General features: G+C 46.0%; 1 protein-coding gene across 1 annotated transcript; it reads left to right on the plus strand.

Annotated features, from left to right (window-relative positions):
* Positions 1-3,715: 3,715 nt before the first annotated feature.
* On the plus strand, positions 3,716-5,325 carry LOC149175270 (uncharacterized). The gene is made up of 2 exons (XM_089422796.1): positions 3,716-4,898; positions 4,981-5,325. The coding sequence occupies exons 1-2, from the start codon at positions 4,040-4,042 to the stop codon at positions 5,259-5,261; spliced, it is 1,140 nt and encodes a 379-aa protein (XP_089278922.1). The 5' UTR covers positions 3,716-4,039; the 3' UTR covers positions 5,262-5,325.
* The last annotated feature ends 16,389 nt before the right edge of the window (positions 5,326-21,714 follow it).

Genomic DNA, 21,714 nt, shown 5'->3' on the forward strand with positions numbered 1-21,714 from the left:
TTGCAGGTTTCTGTTGTTTTAATGCCAGAGAGCTGTCATCCTGTCTATGTATTAGAAAACAGATTTACAGACCTTTAAACTGGTTGCAGCTGGCCATCACAGGGTCCTGTGCATCTGCTGGTGTGATCAGTGTTCTCCATCATCACATTGTCTCTAAAACTGTGAGTAATTGGTGGTTAAAAGCCTTGTATTCTGGGGGTGTTCACCCATGTTTGGGGTTAAGCATAGTAGGAGTGGTTATTTGGCTTGAATATGCAGCATTTGTTTCATTCATCCACCAATTTATCCAACTTTTTGTTGAGTTTGTAATGTTCCCGAGCATCTCTGATATACAACCTAGGAGAGTTCCTTGGGGTGATAACCAATCTCGTTTGCACCAAACAAAACTGAATCAAATAGTCACTTCTCTGAATGCTATACCCAGAAAGTAGTAACAGTAACCAAACACCAATTCTGAACCTAGAACACTGCAGCAATAAACAAAAGTAGCTAAAACATATTTCAAGAGACGTACGCTACTTCAATGTGTACAACCTACGTGCATACGCTGATAAAGTAAGGCCAACCTGCATATACGCTATCTTGAATTACAAAACCAGCGTGTATACGCACCTTTTCTTCACTGAACCTGCGTACAGATCTATAAACGATAATTTATCCTTTTCACTTATTCATACATCAGTTATACTCAGATTATCAGATTTATAGATCAAGTCATTGTTGGAGAGGTAAATCCCCTCTAGGGATAGAGGCGATCCCTACTAGCCCAGCAGGGGTCTAGCAACAATCACACAATGCTGCTACGCATGTTCCTAATTACAATTAAAACAAGAGGTAAAGAGCACCTACTTGGATTCCTGCGCTGTCGTTTGACGAAGAGATGTTGCCTTCGCTCCTCCGCTTCGGCTGGTCACAATCCTCCGCGATCCCTGCGAATAGATACCTGCACACACGAAGGGGAAACAAACACAAGCGTGAAATCTAGTAAAAGCAACCATACATCAGTCAGAAAAGATGTAATTCACATTTAACCATTGCATAGACAAATGAGAATGGAACAATAATAGCAGTCATCTATTATTAATCAGAATAGAGAAGAGTACAACCAAATGTTCTGACGTCGGTAACCTTCTCAGGAGGGGCCAGTCAGCATGTATCTCAAGCATTCACCTTTGAGGATGATTCTCCCGAGACAAACAAATCTCTCTCTCACACAAATCGCACAAAACAACCTTCCCTAAGCAATCAATCACTTCCACACCTAGCACACCAAACCTATAGCAGCAATCTGAGCACTACAAGCTCTGTACAATCCAAGCTATTCCAAGCTAAGTCTAACTAGCTGCTCATGGTAATGGTGAGAGTTTATATAGGAGAAGGAGCCTCCTAAAAGGGTGGAAGGATGAGCTTATCCTTGAGGGAAATGGTTGCAAAGGGTCGAACAGACATGCCATAGAAGGGAGTCGACATTCACAAAGCTAACAACCAAACCTGGAGTTATCTGGAAGGCTGGTTGTTTGAACAAATTCGCCCAAACTGGATCAGCGCGGATTATGAGGAAACTGGCGCGATGTCGCCGCGTCCACATAACTAGAACAGTCATGTCAGCGCGGAAGAACACGGGAAAGGCGCGCTGGCGACCAGCGCGGAAAAGTGATGTCCTTCCGAGCTGGCAGCGCGCGGGATACACTATGGAGCGCCAGTCATCGCGGGTATTTTGCAAACAGACGCGCTGGTGAATAAAACTTTAGGAGAATGGGTTTTTTGGGCCAGTTCAGAAGGCATGAAGCTTAGTGATTGGCACAGCAGGGTGACTGACAGGAAGGCAGTGACAAATTACTGTGTAACAGATGCCCCCTAAAGCATGAAGACCGAGAGAGTGGGAGGGGTGAAATGCTTTATAACACACGCCGAACTGGAACATCACCAGGAAGGACCGAAATATCTCTAATCAAGTACATGCAGTCGAGGCATGGGCGCAGCCATCCAAAAGACATGCGAAAAGGTCTGTGGAATGGACGCAGCCACCCAGCTAAAGAGACCATAATAATGATAAGGTATGGTCGCAGCCATCCATGAAGACTCAGGTATGGGCGCAGCCATCCATCAATGAGTCATGTAATGATCATCCACAAAATCGCAACCTGGACCATAAACAGACAAGGATCCAGGGTCTTGCGCTCCGTCCCGATCCGAACAAAGTACAAGTTCAAGCATGTGAATACATGGGTTGAAGTCGAACATGCATGAACATCGTCTGATTACCAGTCAATGATGAAAACTGTTAACAGACGCGAGAGGTACCACCAATAATGACAATGGCCCTCAAGGTACTATAGGTACAATCCGCGGCATGTGAATCAATGAGCTGGTGTCGAACACCCACGGAATCATTCGATCGGAAGCCAATGATGTAAACCTCGCGTCGAACACGAAGAACCTGCCATTAGGGCATGTAGGCTCTAAGGCACCTGAAGGGAGTCTCTAAGTCACCTTCCCGGATAATGAGCTGAAGTCGACAGGAAGTGACCTTGATCGAAGGTGGGCCATAATGATTCCCACATCATCGACGCGAGACAGAGGAAAAAATGATTTGTGTGAGATAGCAGATGAGGTTGTATTATTGCAGAGGTCAACTTCTCTTGAACATATCGGCGGCACTGTAGCGGGTTTGGCAGTATTTGACATCAAATGAGCAGAGGGTATAGTAATAATGGCAATGGGCAGATGAGAGGTCGAATAAGATAACCCAAACCCACGGAGGCCAGTGAAAAACAAGATGAGATGGTCCCACCCAGACACGAAGCAGAAAAGTGCCATGTTCAAGAGCGACATACTGCCGACACGACTATGATTACAGTTCCATTTTCCCCACCATTTCTGGCAGGTACCCCGGTTATTTTTGGATGACAAGCTTGACGGGGATAGCATATGCTCGAAGAGTGTCATTTCGACAATACCCGATGTCATCAAGTGTTTAACGAGCCTGACAAAGGAAAAACTCGGCGTCTTTTCTTGTTTAGAGAGCCTGAAAAGACAGCAGAAAAGAAGACTCCAGGGGGGTCCTTTTTCGTACAGTTGTGTCTCTCGAGCCCGAAAAAGTATAAAACAATGCTCGAAAGAACCGCCCGACCATTACGATCGAGGAGTACTTTTCGTAAATAGTGCTTTTGACCCGAAAAAGCAAAAAGCGGTCGAAAACACGTCGTTTTAGGGCCCATAACGAGTGTGAAACGACAAACACCCGGCAATCTTTTTAAGTTACACGGTCCGAAAAAGAGCTTAAAATGACCGCCTCTCGTTCCCTTTAACGAGCTGAAAGGAGGCTCGGCCATCTTTTCTTGTTTTATGTCGGAAAAGAGCTCAAAGACGACATTGTTGGGACCAAGTGATTTCAGGACCATGATGATTTTCACCTTTTATTCGAACCTGCACAAGAGCACTACCCGCATAAATCCATTCGATATGTGTAAAAAAACATATTGAAACATGCATTTAACAAATTCAGGGCTAAATTCATGGTTAAAAATGGCAAAAAACCCAAAAAATATGACAATTCATGAGTTTTTACTATAAATAGGGGGAGTAATAAGTCATTTTTACCATTTTACTATTTTGGGACGTGAAGGACGTGGAGAAGCCCGAAAGTTGACGGAGTGATTTCCAGCCCGTACGGACACCATTTCTCGAACCGCTTCTTCCAGGTAGGTTCTCGTTCCCTTGCCCTGCATTTTGGTTGTTTTTGGTAGGATTTTAACGGTTGAATTTGCCCAATCGGGCGAATTCTTGGTGCATGGATGCGCTCTCGGTCAGCGCGGATATCCCACGCGGGTCCGCGCTGGCCGAAATAGGACAAAACGTGACCAACTTCGGGTCAGCGCGGAAAACCCGTGTTCTTCCGCGCTGACCTCGAAAAATAACGAAGGGTCGCCATAAAAACAGCCGCGCTGGCGCGGAAAAGATTTTTTGTTTCAATTTTGAACGTGAAAAATCCTATGCCAGCACTTCTAATTTCTTTTCATGGTTTGTGCAGGACGTAATGGCTTTCCAATGGCAGGAAAGAGTGCACGATGTCGAAGATATTGCTGCTTGGGCCAATGTGGATTGCTGCAATGCCATGCGGGCTTGCGGTTTTATGAAATTTTTCCTCACACCTCGCCTAAGAGCTCAGCATGATCTTCTCGAGCTACTGATCAGGGCATGGAACCCGGTGGATATGAAATTCACTATCCGGGGCCAGGATATCGAATTTGACCACATGGATATCTTCTTTTTGACTGGGTTGTCACGCCGGGGTGCGTGGCCCATCATAGAGGGACAGCGACCTGGCGGCGGTCCTCTAGATGATCTCATGGCTCGAGTATGCCCGGAGGCTGAGAAGACGAGGAGTGGGAAAGTAGCAATCCCCACAGTGGGAAACATAGTCCTTCGCACCATCCTGTTCATGGTGACCCGGGCGGCGGGAAGCATGGCCAACCACGAGGCTTCAAAGACCCACTTCATGCTAGCTCTTGATTGCCTTGAGCCTACAGTGTTTGATTGGTGCACAGCAGTGACCAACAACATGAAGAGGCAGCTGAGCAACTGTCGTCGCGGGGAGACGAAACAGTTCGGCTACGGGTCTATCTTAGTCCCGCTCATTCTAGAGCGAGTGCCAGCCATGCGGCTGCAGACGATGGCCGTGGATGCTCCTAGGGATCCTCGGGAGACGAGGGCCACACGATGGGCTCGCATCATGCCACGCGGGGGTGGCGGCCGGCCACATGCCTGGGGGACATTCTTCCGGGACTGGCTAGATCAGCAGGTTGTCTTCGTGGAGGACTGGCCATACGCGGGTATGGATTTCCGCAATGACCCTGATATGGTGCTGCCCCCAGGTGAACAGTGGGATGATGCAGGTATAACACTTGACTTTTTTGAGTTTTGTAATGTTTTGGAATTTTTTTATGTACATGTCTTAATAAATGTCATGGTATGCAGATGTGGGGCCCACTAGACCGATTGGCCTGGCTGCCACGGCACGGAGAGAAGGACAGGGGGCCGGGGCTTTGGCCTTAGTCCCTCCAGGGGTTGACACATCAGAGACTGTGGCTCGCAACCTTGAGGGGTTGCTGGAGGGAGTGCCTGACTACCAGGGGGTCGAAGAGGTCCCCTTACAGCATCAGATCCATACAGTGGGGGTGGAACCCAGGGTGCACCGTCTTCTGAGGCGGGTAGCACGGGCAGCTGTGTACTACAGAGAGCATCATCCAGCCGAATAGTCGCCTAGGCTTTATTTCCACTGTTACTTTGAGACACATGACTCAGACGTACTGATATTTTGGACATATACACTTATTTTTGAGCGCCTTAGTGCGCCACACGATATATATATATATATATACATACCGGTTTTTGGATGGATCATTGTTACATGTGATGATGTTTTGTTTATGTTATGCAATTGTTCAGTACAACTGTGATCTTATGTATGAATTTGCACGACACATGACCCATGAATTTATATTTTTTTAATGCAAGCTTAAAAGCACACATATGCAAACTATGCTTGAAATGATTTATTTACATATGCTTTACTCTATTATGCTTTCTATGTCTTCTTGCATGATGTTATCTGTTCCGCAAATGTCTGTCTAACACATGATTTGCCAATGCATCAGTCAATGTGTTTAATCGTCTCGGAATATGCTGATATGTAATATAATCAAAGTTCCGTTCCAACAATCTTACACGTAGGTACAACCTTAGTATGCGTTGGTCTCTGACGGAATATCGCCCGTTAAGTTGATGGACGACCAGCTGGGAGTCCAGGTTCACCACTAATTCTCGGATGCCGAGGTCAACCGCTTCGGCAAGTAATTCAATTACAGCGCTGTATTCGGCAACGTTGTTAGTGGTACGACCTAGGCAGACACCCTGAAGGTCTAACAATTCTCCGTGAGGATCATAGATCACCCACGCGGCAGATGACAAATTGCAAGTACTACGGCAGGCGCCATCAGCGAAACCAACATAAGGTGCACTAGACATCTGCACAAGAAGGAGAAAACACAATAAGAGGCAAACACGCTTTCACACCAAGGCAAAAACGAAAACATGCACAACACACAAAACACACGTATATACAAAGTGAGTGCGCGAAGTTATGCATAATATTTCTTCAGGTACAGCCCGTTGCGGGGCTTGTCAAGAGGATTTCCTTCATAATCAATCAACTCATATGCGCCCTTTTGTAAAACTCTTTTCACGATGTAGGGACCTAACCACATGGATTCGAGTTTTCCTGCCCCCAGCTTATCCTTAGCTTGATCGTAGAGCAGTACTAAGTCTCCCTCAACAAAGGAACGAGGATGAATATTCTGGTCGAAGTGAGCCTTGACTCTCTTCTTCTGTGCTTCGATAGCCAGAGAAGCCAAACGACGAGTCTCGTCTAACCGTTCTAGGTAAAGAAGCCGTTCCTCCACCGGAGTGGTGTTGGGAAGCAACTCGACAGCTAATTTTAATGAAGGAATCTCGCATTCGACGGGAAGGGTAGCCTCCAGTCCATAGACCAATTGAAACGGGGTGAAACCGGTGGCATCCTTCACAGAAGTCCGGTAGGCCCACAAGGCTGGGAAAAGCATAAGATGCCAGTTCGACTTGTGTGTATTGACGGTGCGTTGAAGCATGGTGATCAAAACTTTGTTCACGGCTTCGACTTGACCGTTCGATTGAGGATAGTACGGTGACGAACTATCTTGGCGCAAGCCTAGCTGGGTCGTTAATTCCGTCATCATATGATTTCGGAAATGCTTTCCGTGATCTGTAACAATAGCCTGAGGGACTCCGAAACGAGTGATAATATGGTTGAATACAAACTGCGCCGCTGTATGACCGTCTTCGTTTAATGTAGGCATCGCTTCGGCCCACTTGGTGAAATAATCCACAGCAACGATAATGTACCCATGCCCCCCGGCCGAACGAGGGTTACAGGACGTATAATCGATGCCCCATTTTGCAAATGGACCTACGGTTACGACAGGGTGCAGTGGTGCAACAGGTGCACGCATCTTCTGGTGGTAAACCTGGCACTCGTGACATGCACGTACGACAAGGATGCAATCCTTGAAGATGGAAGGCCAGAAATAACCAGCACGGAGGATCTTCTGAGCGGTAGCATATCCGGACATATGGCCGCCACAAGCGCCGGAGTGGCAGTCATTCAAGACTCGCTCAGCCTCCTCGAGAGTTAAGCATCGGCGAAGAACAGAATCGACGCCGAGGCGGTACAGGGTATCGCCCAAGATACGATATGGTTGAGCTTGGTGACGAATTCGTCGTCGAGCATCTTTCGATGTGTTGGGACGAAACGAAGACGTTTGTAAATATACGATAATGTCCCCGTACCACGGGTCGAGAGTGCTGATGAGAAATAGCGTTTCATCCGGAATATGCTCCTCTGAACGAGATGGTGTAGACTGAGATGGTAAGGAGCAGAGCAGTTCGGCGAAGACCAGCGATTTCTTAGACTTGGCTGCAGTGAATTCCAAGTCGAACTCTTGGAGGATTACGATCCACTTTGAGTATTTGCCCCCCAGCAACTGACGTGACAAAATATAGGTCATGGGGTTGCAATCAGAGATCACGGTCGTCGTGCGCAACAGGATGTAATGACGGAAACGTTGGACGGCACAGACAGCTGCCAATGCCAACTTCTCGACGTATGCATAGCGAGTTTCCGTATCCAGAAGGTTGCGGCTAAGATAATATACAACATGCTCGGTGCCATCATCGTCGTCTTGCACTAAAACCATGCCGATGGTGGTATCGGCGGCGGCCAAATAAAGGGTGTAGTCACGGTGGTAATTTGGAGGTCTTAGGAGCGGAGCTGAGACCAGAAGGTCTTTAAGACGCTCAAAAGATTGTTGAGCGATAGCGTCCCAGCCAAAGGGCGTGTCTCGCTTCAATAATCGCGTGAAACCCTTAGCCACCTCGGCATAATTTGGGATGAATCGTCTGAGAAAATTGGCTTTCCCCTGCAAGCTCTGTAGCTGCTGTAGAGAGGCAGGGGGAGGAAGATTCAAAATGGCCTCGACCTTAAGGGGGTCCAGACGGATACCTTCCCGGGAGACGATAAACCCGAGCAGTCGGCCAGATTCTACGCAGAAGACACACTTATGCGGATTGAGTCGAATACGGTAGTGTCGACAGCGGAGAAAGATTTCGCGTAAATGAGATGGATGGTCTTGACGTTTAGCTGAATGAGCTGGTAGGTCATCCAGGTAAGGCTGTACGATGTGTCGGATATCGTGAAAAGCATACGACATCGCACGCTGGAAAGTGGCACCGGCATTTTTGAGACCGAAAGGTAGCTTCTTGTAAGCGAAGGTGCCCCAAGGACAAATGAAAGCAGTCTTGTGCTGGTCTGCGGGGGCTATGTTGATCTGGTTGTAACCAGAGAAGCCGTCCATAAATGAATAAATTTCGCTTCCTGCGCAATCGTCGATAAGCTGATCAATAAAAGGCGTAGGAAAGTTATCTTTTGGACAGGCGCGATTGATGTCGCGATAGTCAACACAAACCCGAATAGTACCCTGTTTTTTATTCACAGGGACTATATTAGATACCCATTCCGTGAGAGGAATGGCATAGATGAAACCAGCTCGAAGGAGTTTTTCGACTTCGGCCTTGATGGCTGCAGCCTTTTGAGGGTGCACAGGGCGTAAACGCTGACGAACAGGCTTAGCGCCGGGATAAGTAGGGATTTCGTGCTCCACGATACTGGGGTCAATGCCGGGCATTTCCTCGTAAGACCATGCGAAAACGTCACGGAATTCACGAAATAAATCGGTATAAAGTTGAATTTCCTCAGGAGTGCATGTGACTCCAATATAAATATTTTCGACAACCCCTGTTTTGACAGAGATGTCGATAGCCAGAGTTTGCGTAATGTTACCCATGTTTCCTTCCGAAGACACTTGATACAACTGAACAGGCGTTTGGAGAGGGATAGATGGGACACATGAAGCAAACCGCTCGAGACATGTGGCCATTTCCGAATGAGGAGGGAGAAACGAAGAGCGATGGTGGTAATCTGACCAAGGGAGCTCTTCGGGAGACATAGTCTCAATGATAGCCTCGTCGGAGGGAAATGATTCCTTCAGGGGATCCGAAGTGGCCTCTTCTCCCAACCAAGGGAAGCGGTCATATGAATCGGGAACACTGCTTGGAAAAGCAGGTTCAGGAGGTGGAGCCGATGCAGCGACTATCTCGATGTAGTTGAGCTCGGCGGGACTCAACGGCATCATCTCGCCCCAAGAGTCTTCCTGATTCAAAGGAGGGAGCACCCATGGATCGGAACGCACTGCGATCATGTTAACGGAGGCGAGATTTGGAGGTGGGAGGGGAAAGACTCCCATCAGGGAGGGATCTTTAAATAATCCAGCACCCACACTCACTAGCGATTTGGAGGTATGCTCTACGAAAGGCACATTCCCTTCAGAAGAGGAAGCGAAAAAGGAAAGCTGGTCCACTGTGACGATTTTCCCTTGATGGGGAAAACGAACGACACGGAACAAAGAGGAAGCCACGGCGTGCATGGCATATGTCCAGCTTCGTCCAAGGAGGAGGTTGTAAGTGAGATTAGCGTCAACGACTTCAACCTCGACTTCTACCGTTTTCCCTTCTAAAGAGATAGGCAATCGCGGGAGGATACCATATGGACGAGATTCTCTTCCATCGAAAGCCTCTAGGGTGGTAGGAGACTGGCTCAGAGCAGGGGAACCAATAGCCTTCCAACAAGCAACCGACATGATGCAGGTTGAGGCACCTTCATCAATGACCGTACGATGGATCGTTTTGCCATTGATGAGAACCTGTATAAGGAAGGCCACCTGGTGAGGCAATCTCTGCGTAAAACCCTCGAGATCAAAAGAGATTAAATCCGAATCTGCCGGGTCTATGCCACCAATCGCTGATAGCAGGGACTTCCTCTGGGAGGGGCAGCTCTGGAGGACTTCTAATGCGGACATAGCAGACGGAGCCTGAGCTAAGTCCTCGACAATGCTATAATGCTGTGCAGCACGAGCATTGGGGTTATAAGATGACTTCCTGAGTACACCTTTGGGAGGGGGTCGGGGGATCGTCTCGGTGCTGGGCCGTTCAATGTGAAGGGGACCAGAACTGGACGGAGGAGCGCTGGAGGGAACCTCCGGCTCTTTCCCGGCTGAAGATGGATAATCTTTCGCTCGAGTCGTGACATGGATGGGGATGGTTCCAGCCATGAACACTTGAGAACCGAACGAGGAAGAGGATTGAGAGGGATCTGCCACCTGATGCGTCTGCTGGGACGGGAAAGGCTCTTTAAGCACGGCAGGGGACCCTGGAGCACCTTTCAAAAGCCGACTAACCTCGGACCGCCTGGGGCAATCCTTGGTGTAGTGATCCTCCTCGCAAATGAGACAAGGATACTTAGGCTTCCGTTTGGCTCCTTCCTCGGAAGGAGGTTTAGGAGGGTTCTGCTTGGGCTGTCCAGATTTTTCTTTGGCCTTTCCTTTCTTTTTGCCTTTCGAGGATTTGTCTGCCGCGGTGGATTGAACGGCATTTACCTCGGAGGTATTCCCAGGAATAGATTGGCTCTGAGAAGCATTCTCGTTAGAGGCATTTTGTTTCTGCTTCCCAGGATTCGCGGTCGATTTCTTAGATGATGAATTTACGGAACCGATAACTCCATCAACAGAAGGCTTTGGTGGAGCTTTGGGTTGTCGGGCCTCGGGGCATCTGGCAAATACTCATACAAAGTACCTGACTGAGAATACACTAAGTCCAGGTATTGAGCTCGCGCGATTGCTTGCTCCTCAGTTACACACGCCCCCATTGCGATATCTTTGGCAATTTTAGGGACAAAGGACGTGGTAAACCAGTCGGTCAGGAGTTGATCAGGGATCCAAAATTTAATCAAGCGACGGCGCCTTCTCCATTCATGTATATGATCGGAGATGTGCGTCGCCGTGTCCTGTTTTAGAGACGTGAGCAGATGAGTCCCAGTCTCGTACCGAATGGGTAACTGAAAATGAGTTAAAAAGGCCATAGCCAACGAGTTAAAATCTGAAAACATGCCGCGATTGAGTTCGATGTACCATTTAGCAGCTGAACCAGTGAGAGTCCTCTGGAAGAGGCGAAGTCGGATAGAATCATCAAGCCATGAGTTAGATGAGCACCAAAGGTGATAAGTCATTACATGGGCCTGAGGATCCTCTCCGGCTTTGCCGTCGAACTTTGGACAGTCACCTGGTATTTTGGTTGGAACCGGTGGCCAATATGGATTATGCAAAATAGGGTCATTTGTTAACTTGGACACATCAGGTAGTTCCAACGTTGCCAAAAATGGTAGCTGCGGGTTGAAGGACATCTGTGGCTGCGGATTCGAGGCGACATTAGGGTTCCACCCAGATTGGGGTTGCCCCCACGAACTTTGTCCGGACGGGCCCGGCCCAAAAGGACCTGGCGCGTAGGAATTTTGTCCCGATGGACCTGGTCCATAGGGAGTTTGTCCGTAGGAGTTTTGTCCGTATGGATTCTGGCCATATGCGGACGGCTGTCCCTGTGTCTGCCCCCCAGCTCCCCATGTATTAGCAGCTTGCCCGACAGGTTGGCCATATTGATAATTTTGATAAGGGGTGACCTGTGGTTGCTGATAATTTTGATAAGGAGCATACTGATTTTGCCCCTGGGGTGGCTGGTAGCCAGATGACTGCTGGGTCCCATACGGAGCCTGGTAGGCAGGCTGCGTTTGGTATGAAGGTTGATAACCTGTTTGAGTTTGAGGACCAGAGTAATGTCCTTGAACCGGCTGAGGTTGAACCATATGTCCCGAAGGTTGACTTGGTCGGATTCGAGATGGACCTGGTTGGCCAGCAGGGTAGCCTTGCTGGGCACCAGGTTGTCCATGTGCCACCAAGGGTTGTCTTTGCGGAACGGATGGTCGAATTGGCTGGATAGCTGGTTGACGTCGAGGTTGGCCAGCTTGTCCAGGTTGACGATGAGGGTGGACAACGGGTTGATTTGGCTGTATAGACGGTTGGCCCGTTTGTCCCCCAGCGTGAACAGATTGAGAAGAGGGCTGGGCTTGCTGTATGGCAGGCTGCCCTCCTTGGTGTATGGGCTGAGCAGAGGGTTGGCCTTGCTGTATAGCAGGTTGCCCCCCTTGCCCAGAAGGATTCATGATTTGAGGGGTAGGTTGGCCCTGTTGAACATAGGGTTGTCCACCCTGCCCAGGGAATTGACCAGACTGGGCGGTAGGTCGGCCCTGTTGTACATAGGGTTGTCCACCCTGCCCAAGAGGATACCCTTGCTGGGCCACTGGTTGATTTGGAGGATTGTAAACTGAGCCAGTTTGTCCAGAGGGGTACCCTTGCTGGAAACCGAGTTGGCCTTGTTGAAAAGAAGGTTGCTCTGGTTGTCCAGTAGGTTGATTTTGATACAGATATGGCGGACCTCCAATGTCCATGGGTTGTTCCTGGTAAGGTTGACCTTGTGGGCCCCCAGATTGTCCTGGGTCAGGCGGGCCATAAAGTGGTTGCCCCTGGGGGGTTTGCACGTAGAATGGCTGGCCTTGATTGGGTGGTCCTATGGGCTGCCTGGGAGGATCCCGGTTCCCTATGAACATATGAGTAGCGTAATCGTACGTGACATTCAAGGGTTCCTCGTTTTCTTCGAAAGGGCGATGAGGGAGGCCTGAGATGCTCTCAAGGAACTCACCATTTTCATCATAGAAAAAGAAGGGACCTTCGTAATCCGGGTCCGTTATGGGTTCCCCAAAAGCATCATACGGTCCTGATCCTGGAATTCCACCAACAAAGGAACCAGCTTGAGGGTTTTCAGACGAGGAAACCGGTACAGCACTGACGACCGGAGTCGAACGTGCTACACAGACAGTAGGTTGAGTGGGAACTGAGGTGACGGGCGTGTTAAGCCCTGTCGTAAGGGGTGTACTAAGGGGCTGCGAAACAAAAGGCCCAGTGGAGGCAACAAGACTAGGATCCCATATAGTAGTAGAAGTCGTTCTAGCGGCATACCTATCCCTCACTGATTGATATCGTGGAGGGAGGGGAGAGGAAGCCGGGATCGGGGTCTCGACGTCTGTGACCACGGGTGTCTCACCGGTGCTGGAAGCTGTCTCATCCATGTGGGAAGAAGACATTGGAGACGACATACCGAGAGGGGTACGGGGGGTATAATCGGGCTCCCAGATGGGATTCCAATCCTCTATGTAATCTTCGTCGCCTGGGGCACGTACGTTGATAGGCTGGATACTCGGAACAATGGGAAGAGTACCGCTTACAACTGGTACCTCTGGAGCAACAGAGGACGGAGAACCTTGATCACTTAGACCGGGAGTTGATGGGTCAGCCAGGATGACCAGACCCCTTAGAAAACCTAAAGGAAACTAACGATAAAACCCTACTCAAAACTATCGCACACAAGATCTAAAATAGGTGATGTTATCGTGGCCAAATTAATTTTAAGACACAAGAACCAAACTTGACCTTTTCATGTTTCAGGAGTCGAGAAAAGGACGAAAAGATGACTCCAGTCTCCTTCGAATGTTTAATGAGCACGAAGTGACAAGACGCTCACAGGCACCTTTTCGTTTAGGGAGTCCGAAAAGGATCAAAAGTGACTGCTCTGGAACTCTAGGTAGAGGGTGTGCCAAACTTTTCGCAAAACCACAGAATACTTTTTAGGGTACGGGTGGTCAATCTTCGTGAATGCTGTGTTCACTGCATTGCGAATCGTAGGGCGGCCGACTCGGCTTCCTATGGATAAAGGATAAAAGCCTAGTGGGGTCTCCCTATATACGCGACGGTACGTGGGAGCGCAGTCCGTGTTAGACCACTATCGAGTCACAGAAGGAGGAATCACCCAACCTAATGTGAAACAACAGTGACTATGTTTAAAGACGCCGGAACACGTCTCTAACCTAGACCTCTAGATATTTGCGTTTAGTTCCAATGCGTTTTTAGATTCATTTGGTTCATTTTACAGTTGATCTTGAGATTAAGTTTCGATTTCAAGCTCTATCGTATGTTCGCTCACAATTACCTAGATGCAATCTATATGCCAAAGAATTTCGTTTTGTTCGATGAATTCTAGCTACGAGAGGGCAAGGAATTTTTAACCAAACAAAACAAGTACAAGCAAACAAGCAACTTAATGCAACTAAAACGAGGAAAGGAAACTTTTTCTTTTTGAAGATGCAAATCAATGAAATGTTCTTTTCCTTTTCAATTTTTCAAAGCAAAGCTACTAGTTTGATTTCTTTTCAATGACACAAAGCATCTAAATGAATTTGGAGGAACCGGAACACCAAGTAAACTACTTAATGAAAGCACACAAAGTCCCCGAAACACTCAACCAAAGCTTCCAAATCAAAGGAAAACAAAATCCGCACGAGCTGTGTGATCTAAGCTCTTGCAAGACAAGCGAGGATTGCAAGCAAGGAGGAAGCGAAAGACCACTCGGAAACACAATCCAAACACTCTAACAATCACTGAACAAGCACATAAACAAATCTGAAATCGGCTGGTCGAACAAGCAAACAAGATCCCCTACGGTAGGCTTGACACACACACGGCCTCTAGATGTCCTAGGGCTAGAGTGTGAAATCAATAGAGAAAAGCGAACACCCGAAGGACGAGAGTCACAACCAGTCAACTAGAGACCCAACACAACCCAGCAATTGCAAAAGTAACGATGGAAACACGAACCAAGCAGCGAAAGCAAAAAGGGAAGGTATTTGCAAACTTAAGAACTGAGCAAAAACGGAACCCTATGGAACCAAGCTCCGCAATCAAGCAGTTCAGAGTTCAGACAATGAAAAACAAGTCATCAGACAGGTGGAGAGAAAAAGGGAAAGTCACAGCAAGAGGTTCAAGAGGCCAATTTGGTCAAAAATGAATTTTACAGGATCAGCGCGGGTAGCCTTCAGCAACTCGGCGCTGACAGGGGGAGGCCTGTAGCAACTTTGCGACGTCAGCGCGGAAGAACAGGGATAAAGCGCGCTGTCTTAGAAAAACAAGGTCAGCGCGGAAATAAAACACACAGACGCGATGACAAAAACCACACAGAAGCGGGGGCGCGATGCCAGCGCGGAAGGACACGAATAAAGCGCGCTGCCCTTGAAAACGAGGTCAGCGCGACTGTTAGACGTACAGGCGCGATGAAAAGAAAACTAAAGAACAGGGTCGCGACGTCAGCGCGACTGTTCGGAATTAAAACGCGCTGAGAGAAAAAAACAAGGAAGGCCAAAATAAAAACTTCCCAAACCAAAGGCAAGAGCCTTTTAACAATAAAGATGCTTCCCAGAAACACCCAGAAAGTTCATAAGCAAAAGAGACAATCCCAAAAACTCGAAAAGAGATCAATCAAAGCCAAACACAAAAGTGGACTCAAGAGACAAAAAGGCTGGTCCCCAGCGGAGTCGCCAAATTGTTGGAGAGGTAAATCCCCTCTACGGATAGAGGCGATCCCTACTAGCCCAGCAGGGGTCTAGCAACAATCACACAATGCTGCTACGCATGTTCCTAATTACAATTAAAACAAGAGGTAAAGAGCACCTACTTGGATTCCTGCGCTGTCGTTTGACGAAGAGATGTTGCCTTCGCTCCTCCGCTTCGGCTGGTCACAATCCTCCGCGATCCCCGCGAATAGATACCTGCACACACGAAGGGGAAACAAACACAAGCGTGAAATCTAGTAAAAGCAACCATACATCAGTCAGAAAAGATGTAATTCACATTTAACCATTGCATAGACAAATGAGAATGGAACAATAATAGCAGTCATCTATTATTAATCAGAATATAGAAGAGTACAACCAAATGTTCTGACGTCGGTAACCTTCTCAGGAGGGGCCAGTCAGCATGTATCTCAAGCATTCACCTTTGAGGATGATTCTCCCGAGACAAACAACTCTCTCTCTCACACAAATAGCACAAAACAACCTTCCCTAAGCAATCAATCACTTCCACACCTAGCACACCAAACCTATAGCAGCAATCTGAGCACTACAAGCTCTGTACAATCCAAGCTATTCCAAGCTAAGTCTAACTAGCTGCTCATGGTAATGGTGAGAGTTTATATAGGAGAAGGAGCCTCCTAAAAGGGTGGAAGGATGAGCTTATCCTTGAGGGAAATGGTTGCAAAGGGTCGAACAGACATGCCATAGAAGGGAGTCGACATTCACAAAGCTAACAACCAAACCTGGAGTTATCTGGAAGGCTGGTTGTTTGAACAAATTCGCCCAAACTGGATCAGCGCGGATTATGAGGAAACTGGCGCGATGTTGCCGCGTCCACATAACTAGGACAGTCATGTCAGCGCGGAAGAACACGGGAAAGGCGCGCTGGCGACCAGCGCGGAAAAGTGATGTCCTTCCGAGCTGGCAGCGCGCGGGATACACTATGGAGCGCCAGTCATCGCGGGTATTTTGCAAACAGACGCGCTGGTGAATAAAACTTTAGGAGAATGGGTTTTTTGGGCCAGTTCAGAAGGCATGAAGCTTAGTGATTGGCACAGCAGGGTGACTGACAGGAAGGCAGTGACAAATTACTGTGTAACAGTCATGCACCAAAATAATAGATCAAAATCACACAAAGATACTACTATTCAAGCCTTAAGATCTTGATCCACCAATAGTACTTATCCTTCTTATTGCGCTCAGGTTCCTCCTTGATTCAGATCCAGCTATGCACCATAACCTAATGACCAATATTCCAGATCTAGTTCTTCATGAGATTCAATACTTAAGTCAATGCCTTTGCCTAATGATCTCCTTCCCCTTTTACAGTCTTAGGCCTTACACAATACCATGGTCCAAAACCATAAAGAATCAATACCTTGGACCAAATACCTGGGTTCAACACTTCAGACGAGATACCATGGTCCAAAAACATAGGTCCAAATACCAAGGACTAAATACCATGGACCAAAACTAAGTTTTCCCACACGTACACGCTTTTAATTGCATGAAAGTGCGTGCATATGTATATGCACCTTTTGATCATTTAACCCATGTGTATACGCACCTTGGTTAAGAGGAACCTACATATATATCTTTTCTTTCATTCTAAGAGCCTGAACTGTGATCTGTCATTTGAGTGAGTTGCCATCAAGGACAGTGCCTGTGTCATAGCGCCAAACCTGCTGCATAATGCCAACAATCTCCCTCTTTGGACTTGATGGCAACCCTAAGTCACTCAAAGTCATTCTCCCCCTTTGTCATCAAGTGCAAAGGGTTATGCTCCGCCTGAGTTTATGATGTGCTGTCCATGCTCCCCCTGACTGTAGGCAAGATCTGCAAGAAGATGTTCTACAAGAAGGTACATAACTTTATACATCATAAGTGACCTTCCTACCACTAAAGACTCATACATACATCCATCTCCCAACCAAGTGGGGATTGACTCATCCACCCAACCAAGTGGGGATACACCAAAATTTTACACAAGATAAAACAAGATCATTACATTATCCATCCCAGGCATAGTGGGGAAACCAAAGTAGGCCGTTACATGACCTTGATAAGAAAAGAAATACATGACATAGAGATGAAATATCTACAATCAGACTATGATAGTTATCAACAACTATCATCAGCAGCATCTGTCAATTATCATTCAAACCAGCAACCATGTTCTCCTTCTACACCTGTCCCCCCTGAAACCAAAACATTGTGAACTTGAACCAAGATCTTGTAGGATAATGCCAAAAATGCATTATTAGAAGAATATATATGCTCCCCCTGAACCTGTGCCAGAAGGTCTCTGTCAAACCCATATCAGACTCCTTTCATCCTGAGCCTGGCCCACTGCTTGTCTTCAAACCAACATATACGCGACTATATCCACATAAACAGGCGTATGTACGTGGATTCTCCTCATTAAACTCGCGTACAACCACTTTTCTCTGAAACAGACAAGTTTCAACAGTAAGATGATGCATCAACTGCTCCCAGCTTTTGTCTGAGGTATTCAAATGCTCCTTGGGTAGTGGTTTGGTGAGTATATCAGCAACCTGTTCCTTGGAGGGATTATACTCCAATTTGACCTTTTGTTCAAGTACTTGTTCTCGGAGAAAATGATATTTGATAGGTATGTGTTTCGTCTTTGAATGCATGACTGGATTTTTTGAAATACTGATTGCACTTGTATTATCACATAAAATGGAGATAGGTGGAGTACAAGTGATTTGAAAATCTTGCAAAATTTGCATCATCCAAAGGAGTTGTGTGCAACAAGATGCAGCAGCCACATATTCTGCTTCAGTGGTAGATAAAGCAATTGAACTTTGTTTCTTGCTGAACCAAGATACTAATCTGGAACCCATAAAGAATGCACCACCACTAGTGCTTTTTTTGTCATCCACGCTTCTTGCCCAATCTGCATCTGTATATGCATGAAGTGTGAGATCTGTATCTCTAGGATACCATAAGCCATAGTTTTTTGTGCCTTGAAGTTATTTGAAAATTCTTTTAACCGCCTGAAGGTGTGCTTCTTTCGGATTTGCCTGGAATCTTCCAACTATTTCCACTGCATGCATGATGTTTGGTCAGGTACCAGTTAGATAGAGCAGACTACCAATCATGGATCTATAGGTTGGTTGATGAACTGCCGCTGAATCATAATTTGCACTGAGGCTGCATCCTGTTACCATAGGGGTACATAGTGGTTTCGAATCTTCCATGCCATATTTCTTCAAGATCTCTTTGAGGTACTTGGTTTGTGACAAAAATATACCGTCTTTATTTTGTTAGACTTGTAACCCAAGAAAATATGTCAGCTCACCAAGCATGGACATTTCAAATTGTTTCTACATCACCAAAGCAAAATTTTGACTCATGGCTTCTTCATTGCTACCAAAGATGATATCATCAACATACACAACAAGTATTAGCAATTTATCATTATCAATTTTTACATAAAAATTGCTATCGGCTGATCCTTTTGAGAAACCTTGTTGATGGAGGTATTTGTCCAGACGATAATACCAAGCCCTTGGAGCCTGTTTAAGACCATAGAGTGCCTTCTTAAGTCTGCATACAAGATTTGGATCATTTCCAAGGATGAATCCATTTGGTTGCTCAATATACACTTCTTCTTCTAAGTCTCCATTTAAAAAGGCAGATTTCACATCCATTTGAAATACTTTGAAATTCTGAAAGCTAGAAAGAGCAAGGAACATCCTTATGGCCTCAAGTCTAGCAACCGGTGCAAAAGTTTCTTCAAAGTCTATACCTTCTTGTTGAGCATACCCTTTACAGACAAGTCTGGCCTTGTTTCTAATAACATCTCCATTTTCATTCAGCTTGTTTTTGAATATCCATTTTGTCCCTACGACATTCTTATCGTTTGGTCTAGGAACCAACTCCCAAGTGTTATTCTTTTCAATCTGCTCAAGTTCTTCATTCATGGCCTTGACCCAGAATTCATCTTTGCATGCTTCTCTTACATTTTGTGGTTCAGTGGAGGAGAGCAATGCTAGATAGCTTGAAGCTTCTGAAATAGTTCTTCTTGTTTGTACACCCGCCTCTTTCTGCCCCAAAAGTTGAGTTTCTGGATGATTCTTTTGAACGTACCTGGATGGAGTCTTATCTTCTATCCTTATCTATTCTTCTGGTGCCTCATGGGTTTCTTCTTGATTATAAGTCTGATTTTATGTTGAAGGATAGTCTTCATCATCTTCGAAATCTTCGGATTTTACCTGCCTAGGAATATTTCCTTCTTCATCAATCACTACATCAATACTTTCAACAATTTTTCTAAGTCTTTTATTGTAACACTTATATCCTTTACTGTGGGGAGAGTAACCAAGCAGGATGCCTTCATCTACTCTAGGTTCAAACTTGCCAAGGTTTTCATCAGTCCTTTTGATATAACATTTGCTTCCAAAAATTTTGAAGTTCTTTACCGTAGGAGTCTTACCATACCAAAGTTCATGAGGATTCTGAGTGTTGTTTACCCAAACATTTGTCTTTTTGAGAATAGTAACGGTAGCAAATGCAGCTTCACCCCAGAAGGTTGTGGGAGTTCCAGACTCATCAAGCATAGCACGAGCCATTTGTTGAACTGTTCTGTTCATCCTTTCTACTACTCCATTTTGCTGAGGAGTCCTTGCAGTAGAGAATTCCCTTCTTATTCCATGTTCTTCACAAAAATTGAAAAATTCATCTGAGGTAAATTCCCCTCCTCGATCAGACCTGAGGCATTTGATTCTACAATCTGATTCGTTTTCAACCAAGGCTTTGAATGCTTTGAACTTTTCGAAAGCTTCGTCTTTATGCTTCAGAAGTCCTATCCAACACATCCTGGAAAAGTCGTCAATGAACAATATGAAGTATTCTTCTCCTTGAGGTGACCTTTTCCTAGTTGGACCACATACATCAGTATGGACAAGTTCAAGTGGCCTACTAGCTGATCCTTCCTTCTCAGGGAAATTAGTTCTGGTTTGCTTACCAAACTGACATGATTTGCATATTGTATTGTCTGGAATTCTGATGTCAGGGAGATCACGAACCACTTGATATTTTCATGCTTTCCTTATCTGAGAGAAGCTTAGATGCCCCAATCTTCTGTGCCATAGCCAGTGTTCATCATTCTTTCTTAGATATCATTGTCGTTGTCCTCCCTTGAGTATGTATAAATTATTTGGAGTTCTTATGCCTTTGATCACTATTTCTCCTGTATCAAGCTCACGAACAATACATCCATTTGATCGAAATATTACCTCATTTCCTTAATCACACATTTGAATGACACTCAACAGATTATGCTTTAAGCCATCAACATACATAACATTTCCAGTTTTGATCTTTTCTTTCAAAAGAATAGAACCTTTACCTTTTATGAATGCAGGGGTGTCATTTCCAAATGAGACCTTCTTTTCCTTTTCTAATGCACTATATGAATGAAGTTTTTCTTTATCACCTGTCATAAGTTTCGAGCATCCACTGTCGATGTACCACTGATTTTCTTGTCCTTCCGCATATAAGGCTATACCACATCTTTCTGGTTGCGGTTCTTTCTTTCTCCACATTTTGGGACTCAATGAAGCTTGCTCCTTCTGAGTTGTTTGCCGAAACCTACTGCTGCATTCAAAATCTTCATGACCGAAGTTGTTACAAATAGAACATTCTATTTCATTTTCAAGAGAAGAAAAGTTATTGTAGGTCCTTTTCATGATTCCAGTCACACTTCTTTGATTTCATGCTTCTCTTGTCATGATGGTCTTGTAGGCAACACATTGAGCTGCTTTGTGTCCAAAGTTATGACAAGAGAAACATTGGCCATTGAAGAAATTCCTGTGATTATCAAACCTACTGTCCAAGTGATTGTAATAGCCATTCGTTCTTGAGGCAAAATGAGAATGATTTACCTGTGGTTGGTTGTAGCTTTTGTTCATCCTTGAAGTAGATTGCCCTCGATTTACTTGGTGATCCCTATTCATTCTTGAAGTAGATTGTCCCTGATTTACCTGGTGATCTGCATTGTGCCTTTGCTGTCGATTGTCAGCTTGTTCACTTCTCCTTGCTGCTTCAAGATAACTTTTGGAGGTAGATGGCTTCTGTGCTTGAGATGCTTCTTCAGTATACCCAAGACCTGTCTTGATTAGAGGAGAACGTTGCACTTTGATAATCTCATCTAAAGTTTCAGATCCTTTAGCAAATCTAAGATTAAG

The sequence above is a fragment of the Pinus tabuliformis genome, chromosome 4_1, assembly GCF_031772625.1.
Source record: "Pinus tabuliformis cultivar Carrire ecotype Pingquan chromosome 4_1, CPIR1, whole genome shotgun sequence".
NCBI classification, from domain to species: domain Eukaryota; kingdom Viridiplantae; phylum Streptophyta; class Pinopsida; order Pinales; family Pinaceae; genus Pinus; species Pinus tabuliformis.

What these genes read in the sequence shown, in the direction of transcription:
- LOC149175270 (XM_089422796.1), top strand. Translation starts at nt 4,040, where the DNA reads ATGGCTTTCCAATGGCAGGAAAGAGTGCACGATGTCGAAGATATTGCT. An exon ending in TGAACAGTGGGATGATGCAG is followed by an intron (nt 4,899 to 4,980) that starts GTATAACACTTG and finishes CATGGTATGCAG; the next exon opens with ATGTGGGGCCCACTAGACCG.